Source organism: Mandrillus leucophaeus, unplaced genomic scaffold (assembly GCF_000951045.1).
Source record: "Mandrillus leucophaeus isolate KB7577 unplaced genomic scaffold, Mleu.le_1.0 Scaffold207, whole genome shotgun sequence".
In the NCBI taxonomy this organism is placed as follows: Eukaryota; Metazoa; Chordata; class Mammalia; order Primates; family Cercopithecidae; genus Mandrillus; species Mandrillus leucophaeus.
In genome coordinates, this window is record NW_012102110.1 from 1,360,884 (window position 1) to 1,370,055 (window position 9,172).

Genomic DNA, 9,172 nt, shown 5'->3' on the forward strand with positions numbered 1-9,172 from the left:
GGGTGTTCAACCTCCAATCCCATCACACCCCTGCCTAACCTGCCAGTGGGGCCTGGAGACACCATTTCCATTGCCAGTATCCAGAACTGGATTGCCAATGTAGTCAACGAGACCCTTGCTCAGAAGCAAAATGAAATGCTGCTGTTGTCCCGCTCCCCGTCTGTTGCAAGCATGAAGGCAGTACCAGCGGCCAGTTGCCTGGGGGATGACCAAGTCTCCATGCTCAGTGGACAGAGCAGCTCCTCCTTGGGTGGCTGCCTGTTGCCTCAGAGCCAGGCAAGACTCAGCTCTGACATGCAGTCTGTGCTGTCCTGCAACACCACACTGAGCTCGCCCCCTGAATGTTCCAGGAGCAAAGTGAGGGGGACCAGCAAGCCCATCTACAGCCTCTTTGCTGACAATGTGGACCTAAAGGAACTTGGCCGGAAGGAAAAGGAGATGCAGATGGAGCTTAGGGAGAAGATGTCTGAGTACAAAATGGAAAAGCTGGCCTCAGACAACAAACGCAGCTCCCTCTTCAAGAAGAAGAAGGTCAAGGAAGATGAGGATGATGGTATGGGTGATGGGGATGAGGACACTGACAGCGCCATAGGGAGCTTCCGGTATTCTTCCCGCAGTAGTTCCCAGAAACCTGAAACAGACACATCCTCCTCCCTGGCTGTCTGTGATCACTACGCAAGTGGCAGCAGAGTTGGCAAAGAGATGGATAGCAGTATTAATAAGTGGCTCAGTGGCCTCAGGACAGAGGAAAAACCTCCTTTCCAAAGTGACTGGTCTGGAAGTTCCAGGGGGAAGTACACCAGATCATCCCTGCTCAGGGAGACAGAGTCTAAATCCTCCAGTTACAAGTTTTCCAAATCCCAGTCAGAGGAACAGGACACCTCCTCCTACCACGAGGCAAATGGCAACTCTATAAGAAGCACTTCACGGTTCTCGTCTTCCTCCACCAGGGAGGGCAGAGAGATGCACAAGTTCTCCAGGTCCACGTACAGCGAGACCTCAAGTTCCCGAGAGGAGGGCAGCCCAGAGCCCTACTTCTTTCGCCGGACCCCAGAGCCCTCAGAAAGGGAAGAGTCCCCAGAGTCACAGCAACCAAATTGGGCCAGGTCCAGAGACTGGGAAGATGTGGAAGAGTCATCCAAGTCAGACTTCTCTGAATTTGGAGCCAAGAGGAAATTCACCCAGAGCTTTATGAGGTCTGAAGAAGAGGGAGAGAAAGAGAGGACGGAAAACAGAGAAGAAGGGAGGTTTGCATCTGGACGGCAGTCCCAGTATCGAAGAAGCACTGACAGAGAGGAAGAGGAAGAAATGGACGATGAAGCCATCATTGCTGCTTGGAGACGTCGGCAAGAAGAAACCAGGACCAAGCTGCAGAGAAGGAGGGAGGACTGAGCTGGGGAAAAGCTGAGAACACTGAAATAAACCACTCACCTTAGTATAGGGCTCAGGGCACACATTGCCACCACCCATCAGGGGATGAGGATACAGAGAGGATCTTCCAGAGGGGCAGAGCCAGAATGAGAGGTACCAAGCATAAGGGCAGCAAAGGTGGAGTAGGGAGGAGGCAAGGACGGGGAGAACCATCAATATGAGGTCCGAATGCTGGACCAACTGACACCATTTTCTGTTGCCCAGCACCCTCTAAGCTTTGGTGTTTCACTTAGTGTATTTGATAGTGTTCATCACAGACTAGAGAGGTGAGCTTGGAAAAGCACTGTAGTTTGTCAGAGACTCCAGTTTACATCCAGAAAGGCCATGAACATAGGACACGCTTCTGTCTGTAGAGGTTTCACATGAAACCCAGAAAGTCTATCCTATGGCAAGTCTGACCTCTCCTGGCAATGCTCAGTTCTGATTTTTGTTTTTTTTTAATGTTTTGAGTCTCCAATAAAAATGGTATATTGGCAAATAGTTCTTTATTCTGGTCATATTTAGCTCTTTGGATATTAGAAGAAAACCACTTTAAAAGACACAAATGTGTTATCCTGAGCCAGTCTCACCTTGTTTCACAAAAGCTGGGCCTCCAGACAATGCCATCATCATCTCATTATAAAAAATAACAAACAATTATTTAGCCTATGGTACAATACAGTAGGAGACTACACTAGGAAAACCCTTGAGAGTAACAGAGGGAACTAGAGAAAGAGAGAATTAGTTTTATTGTGGCGAGAATAGCAAGATGTAAAGTAGAGAGAGGGCCTCTCTGGAAGGCAGAAAAACAAAAACAGAGCATGGGGAGAGAAGAAAATAAACCCAGTACAAGGAAATGAAAACATGTTTTTATAAAATCTAGTAATCACCTTTGCTTCTTATTCCTAGGAGGATCACTGGGTAATGCAGTGGATAGTACACTTGATTCTTCCCTGCGCTCTGAGTGGGCTAAGTTGGTGAGAATCTTTTACCTTTTGTTCCCAAGGCATGTTTTTCCCTAAAGCACAGGTTGAGTTGCCAAATCAGGGAGACACTTTGAACACTTTACAACAGTGATTGATGGACTGGTTTCTACAGTTCTTTTCAAGCTGCGGCACCTTGAAGGATTTGAAAACAACTGTGTGCTATGCAGGGGTCTGAGATATCTTGATCAATCAAAAAATCCAATTCAGGAGACACAAATCGTGATGAAATGATTAAAGAGAGGAAAGAAGAGTAAGGAGTAATCCACCAATGAGATGAATAGTAAGTGTTAATTATGTGATCACTTTTTCTAAAAATGGAGTTTCATGGGTCATGGAGATTACGTAACCTTCCTATGTAGATTAGTTCAGCATCACATATTTCAAAGAGCACAAAGATAAATATATCAAGGCAAACAGAAGCTGAGTTGAACACAAACTCACAATGCCACATAACTGCTGTTAAAGCAACTGAATTAATTTGTTTGCCTTCCCTCTATCACTTTAGCCCACTGTTCAGTTGCTAGTGGTACTTCTCTCTCCTTCACTGATTGAGGACTTGAGAAAAAAAATACTGCTCAGTCTTTGCCCATTTGCCCCTTTTTCTTCTTTTGTTTGTCTTTATTCAGTCTCAGCCCGTAGTTTCCAGTGCTGGACGGGTCATTCCCACCACAGAAAATGGTGTTATTAACCTGGCATGGTGCTGTGTGCCTATGGTCCCAGCTACTTGGGAGACTGAGATAGGAGGATCACTTGAGCCCAGGAGTTTGAGTCCAGCCTGGGCAATGTAGCAGAACCTTCATCTCTTTTTTAAAAAGCATTATTCTAATACACCCCACAGCAAGAAGGCTGTTGTGGTCCATTTTACTTTCTGGGAGAGCTCTCATTTCACTCTTATAGAGAAGTTGCTGATATAGGCACAATTAACTGGGCATCTACTCTAGAAGTTTGACCTTCTGGAGAGAAGAATGGGAATATTCTTTGATGGGTCCCTTGTGCCCACCCATAAGGAGCCAATTAGCTCAGATCCCTACACATGTCTTTTTTTTTTTTGTAAGTAACAAAATATATAAATTGATCTCATGTCAAAGTAGACAAGAATTTTTTTTTTAAAAAAACTATTCTTAGTAAATCTCAACTCATACCCCACTGAATAAATGTTGAACAAACATTTCAAGCATATTGGCTTGAAGAGTCACCCCAGTTTTTCTCCAGCCCTGGATGTGAGTCTGGGGGAAACAGACCATGGAGACTAGTTTGCTTTTAGTTGAGCTCTTAGGCTAGAGGGTCAACAATGACCCCTGTGGCCTGCATGTAGACCAGTTTGGCTCACCAGAGGAAACCAGATGTCTCAGAGTGAAGCTTTCAAGAAATGCCTTTGCTTTCTGTGTCTCCAAAGATAGCTGCCTCGAGATCCTGTACTCAGGGAGGTGTCTGCCAAAGAATTCAGAATTCCGAATTTAACTTATTGCTGGAGTTTAGGGTATATTTTGGGAAACCACATCAATAGAAAATGTATTGGATTTATCATGAACTTGAAGAAATATCTGGGCTTTGAAGTGTTAGAATCCCAAGGGTGACTTCTGAATTCTACCTAACCTAGGGTGTTAGGTTGCAAGCCAGTCTTCCAGCCTCCGAATGACAATTAAAGATATCTCAGTAAAAGTCCCCACAGGAAACAGATGGCACACCCAAAGTGGTGCCTGATAAGAATTTAATGCAGGGACCATTTACAGAGGCATAGGAAGGAACGAGGGAGCCAAAAAGAAATAGTAAAGCACCCAGGTACTAGCAACACTGATACCACCCTAGCACTGAAGGGACAAAGGGACAAAGCTGTTTCCAGAGCCCAGCATCATGCAGAGCCATCATCACGGAGAAAGCCACCTGACAACCTGGCAGAGGAGTAGGGGGAATAAATACCCCAGCCCTTCTCTGCTCCTGGTTTTCTGTTCAATGCTAGTAACTTCCATGGACTAAACCTAACTGGAAGCAAGTGGGTAGACAGCATAGCAGTCTGGAGAATGACAATAAGTAGATCTGGAGGCAAACACAAAACTACCAGCACAGAGGTCAATATGTTTAAATGGAGAGGCCATCTCTGTAGGAGTTTTTCCATTGATGTCTGTCTTAAATGATCAGAAACACTATACAATGAACACAAAATCGACTCTCTGTTAAGAATTCATCAACAGGCCGGTTGCAGGAGCTCACACCTGTAATCCCAGCACTTTGAGAGGCCAAGGCGGGAGGATCACCTGAGGTCGGGAGTTTGAGACCAGCCTGACCAACATGGAGAAATCCTGTCTCTACTGAAAATACAAAATTAGTTGGGCATGGTGGCATATCCCTGTAATCCCAGCTACTCGGTGAGGCAAGAGAATCACGAACCCAGGAGGCAGAGGTTGCAGTGAGCCGAGATCATGCCATTGCACTCCAGCCTGGGCAACAAGAGTGAAACTTCGTCTCAAAAAAAAAAAAAAAAATCATTAACAATTCAAGCAGAGTTTCAGCTACATAAAACCAACTATCAGAGTCAATGATTTTGTTTTACAGAAAATAAAAAGAGGAACTGATCTGAATTACTCGAGCCCACTCCCGAGTCTCATAAACAGTTCACTAGGAGAAAGCTCCCACATTATTCAGCACAGAGAATCGTGCACTGAAAGGGGCCCTACAAGATGAAAATCCTGCTCAGACTCCTGAGGTGAGGGCTGGGTAAAAGAGAGGCAGAGAGAAGGAAAACAGATTTTTTTCTTCATCCAAAGGTAAGGCCCTGGAGGAAATGAGATCTGTGGGGGCTGTGAAGAAACAAGAAATAAAGTGTATCAGGCAGCATCCCAGCAGGAAACAGAAGGCATGGCCAAATTAGGGTGATTCAAACGGGTCGTTTTCTAAAGGAGCTATTCACAAAGGAGTGGACATGGTACAGGGTACAGGAAACCACCAGGCACAGTTCACAGTCCAAAGCCAGGGGCCTCTCCTAGGCCTGGAGAGACAAGGGAGGAGCTGTTACTGGGCCCCTAGAGACACCGAGGGCTACGTGGAGGGGCTGTCTTAAGATCTAAGACCTTGGGTCTAGAGAGCCAGCCTGATGTGACCCCACAGGAAAGGAGGCAGAGGACTTTAGCCCCTCTTACTCCGACCTCCATCAACCTCCCCACAGGCCAAACCCAACCAAAACCCATAGGGAAGAGAGTTGGTGTGTGCAGTCCATTCTGTCAGCCCCATGGAACCCCAGGGAGAGTGGGGAGAAGGGTGGATGTATCCAAAAGGGCAAACAGAAGATATACAACAAGGGCAAAATTTCAGGCTGGTGACATATTGTTGGTGCTGCGTTATGAAGACCCTGCTTTTAGTGTCTTGAATATTGCCAGAAGAGGAAATATTGGTTTTTCTGGACTTTTAAAACTTATTTCTTGTGTTGTTTGGGAGAATTATCAACCAACGACAGTTGAATAACTAGTAACCTGCCTTAAAGCATGCTACATAGAATTGCCCTTGTGTGAAGAATCTGGAATAAAAATCTACACTGTTCTTAGGCACACTACTCTTCGGAGTTCTGAGTCAAGCCTCGTGCTTTAAAGCATCACCTATTTTGTGAACCCTGCAACAAGTCTTCCCTCAGCTCCACTTGCTCTGCAGGATGCCTGCCATCTGTCCCAGGTGCCACACAGAAACCACACCACCCTCCCACACATATGCACACATGAGTGAATTTCATGTAAAACCTGTATATTAAGTCACACTGTCCCCAAAACACCTGCCAGATGTAGTGTAAGCCCATCCAGCCATTTTGCCTCATAGAGGTAATTAACAATATTCCATAATTTTAATCTCATAGGTTCCAAACAGTTCAGCAGTCATTTTCAGACACTGTGATCCTTGCAGTGTCTGTAAGCAAGCTGTGCATATAGATCAGCCAATGCAATAGCCAGGCCACACCACTGCCCGCCATTCAGTCCCCTGGATCCTGAGTGGAAGTCCCTCAGAGCAGGGAGCAGACCCACTTGGATTAGCTTCATCTGTCTCTAGGCTCCTGAAGGCAGAAGTTGGATTCACCTTTGGTGGCAACCAAGACAGTGGCCTCAAACCAATCATTCGATTCCATTTAGCTCAGCTTGATAAACATTTCTCGAATGCCAACCTTGCACTAGCACTGCACCAGGGTACTGTGCTATCAAGAGCACATGCTACATGAAGTCATGGAAGGCAGAGACAATCTCAAGTTAGAGAAAGGCCCAGTCCCTCATGAGAAATAATTTTTGAAATATTGTCTGAGTTAAAGAACCCTCAAGCTATCTGGGTCTGAACTTACTAGTGTGCCAAGTACATCAGAAGAGCATCAACCACTCACGCTTGAAACCTCACAGTCGGGTTTGACACCTTCCTTTGCCTCTTGCCTGTACCTGGGCCAGGTAATTCTGCTCATTGCATTTGCTCTCTCCATTCTGTTATCACTACCACCTCCCCAAACCAGGACTCAGAGTGAAGCCCTCAAGAAATGCCTTTGCTTTCTGTGTCTCCAAAGATAGCTGCCTCGAAGCTCTTGGTGTAGCGCCTGGCACATGGTAAACATTTAATATAAGTGTTGGTTGTTTTTCAATTGGATTACAAAGTTGTGTTCTCAACTACTTTACCACATTGTGTCCAAACTAACTGACAAATATTATAGACTTGTATGTAACAATGTGCAGTTACTGAATTCTACTTAATGCTATGAACTGTCTAGGCACATTAAAATCATGTCCTGTTTAATTATAATCCCACAATAATCCTGAGGGGTAGATATTCTTATCCTTCTGCCCTAAATTTCTACAATAAGAAGCAGACTGTGGCAAGCATGGATAGACACAAACAAATTGCTGTGCGATTTCAAAGGAGTGAGAGACTCATGTGGCCAAGGTGGCTGGAAGAGGTTTAACAGAGGAGAAGCTCCTAGAAGAACCTTGGAGGGTGAGGGGATCTCAGCAGGGAGGAAGTAGGTTGGGGTGGGAAAGCTGAGCCAGGGGGAAAAGCCAGGTTCCAAATGTTGTGCGGTTCACACATAGCCAGAAGGTGAGGTGCACGAAGGGAGTAATACAGTAGGGCTGGAAAGGGTGGGGAAAGTGGTCCTTGAATGCCAAGTGAAAGAATTTAAGATTCATTTCATAGGTAATAGGAAACCATTAAAGACTTTTTAGGCAGAGGAAAAAAGAACCAGAATTGGGAACTTGGGAAATTAATTTGGTCCTAGAGTAGATGCAAAGGAGATGAGGCTGGAACTGGCTAACAAGGTTACTGCACTAGCCAGGTGGTGTATTAAGGAGACCTTGTTTCCCATGTAGCCTTCTGTGTCTTTACTATATTTTTTTGGCTCCCTTGACCCTTCCTATGCCTCTGTAAATGATCCTTGCATTAAATTCTTATCAGTCGCCACTTTGGGTGTGCTGTTTCCTGTTAAGCAGGGAAAAAAAAATCCTCTTTAAGCATAAATGCCTTTTTAAGCATAAGATGTGCTAAACGCTGGGCTGGGCTCTGGGCATTCAGCAGAAATAAAAACAAATCAAACTTGCCCTTAGGGAGCTAACACTTTTATTAAGGGAGATGGGCAGTAAACAAGTAATTTAGAATATTTGGAATATTATTTGTTTTTGGCCTGCCTACTTCTCTGCCTCTCCCTACTAGAATGTAAGCTCCATGGGGGGAGTTGGTATTCATTGTTGTATCCCCTGCAACTAGAAACCAGGCCTGGTCTAAGCAGGACTTCGCGCAAACATTTGTTTTTGTTCAAGACAATAAGTGCTCAGAAGGAAATTCTCGGATTAATCTGATAGATAACAATGACAGATGGGGTGTGGCATTATTTAAGACAGGGCAATCAGGGAGATCTCCAGGAGGAGGTAATATTTAAGCTAAAACCTGGAGAAGGAGAAGGAGCCAGCCAAGCAAGGACCCAGAGCCAACACTGGGAAACTGACAAGGACACTGAGGTTTAGGGAGGAGAAATCACAAATTAGCCAAGGCCATATGGCTACTCCATGTCAAAGCCAAAATTCAAATTGAGAGTCTGATTTCAGTGCCCATACACCTTACAGGGTAGGTAGCATCTGTAAAGTGCTTAGGACAATGCCTGGCACATAATAATTGCCAAGGAAGTTATCTTTTATATCCTCTACTGCACTTTAAGTTTTAAAATTATTCTTGTTTTGAAAGCATGGAAGTATTGACTAGCTAATTAATCCAGCATGGGTCATATTTAGGACCCAAAGATGCCAGTTCGTTTCTGTCTAGTTTCAGAGTAATCTTTTTCCTTTTTGAAAAATTTCTCATGAGTGAGCAAGATGGTTAGGGTGTGATGAGATAGAGAATGTCACAGGATACTGGAGGTTGGAGGGAATTCCAGGCATCTTTGGGAGGTGCAAGAGTTTAGCCAACTGCTTGGAAGAACAGCCCCTACTACAACTACACTGACTGCTGGGCCAGAGTTACTGAAAGCATCTCTCTCCAAGCCACAGGGATGCTGCGAGTGCGTTAGTACAGCCAGTGTTGACAAATGTCCATGCTCTCAAAGGCAGAGAAGAGGCTGGGGTGGGGCAGAAGGGAGGGGAAAAATAAAGCAGCTCCAAAGGCCACGATGGTAATAATTGGTCCTAGCCCTTGCTCTGTGCCATGCCAGCTACAACCAGCCTGCTGTGACCTCATTCACACAAAATGGCTAAGAGCTGTTCTGGGGGAACCAGACATTCCTCAAAGGAACACAGAGTAACTAAAACCCCTGTGGCAAGCAAAAGGGCAGA

At 45.2% G+C, this 9,172-nt stretch overlaps 1 protein-coding gene across 1 annotated transcript; it reads left to right on the top strand.

Moving 5' to 3' along the window:
* Nucleotides 1-6: 6 nt before the first annotated feature.
* LOC105539570 (inactive dual specificity phosphatase 27-like) lies at nt 7-1,932 on the top strand (the record flags this gene model as incomplete). Its single annotated transcript, XM_011979898.1, has 1 exon — nt 7-1,932. A coding segment is annotated over one exon (1,386 nt), but the record flags the coding sequence as incomplete, so codon positions are not given.
* Nucleotides 1,933-9,172: the final 7,240 nt, after the last annotated feature.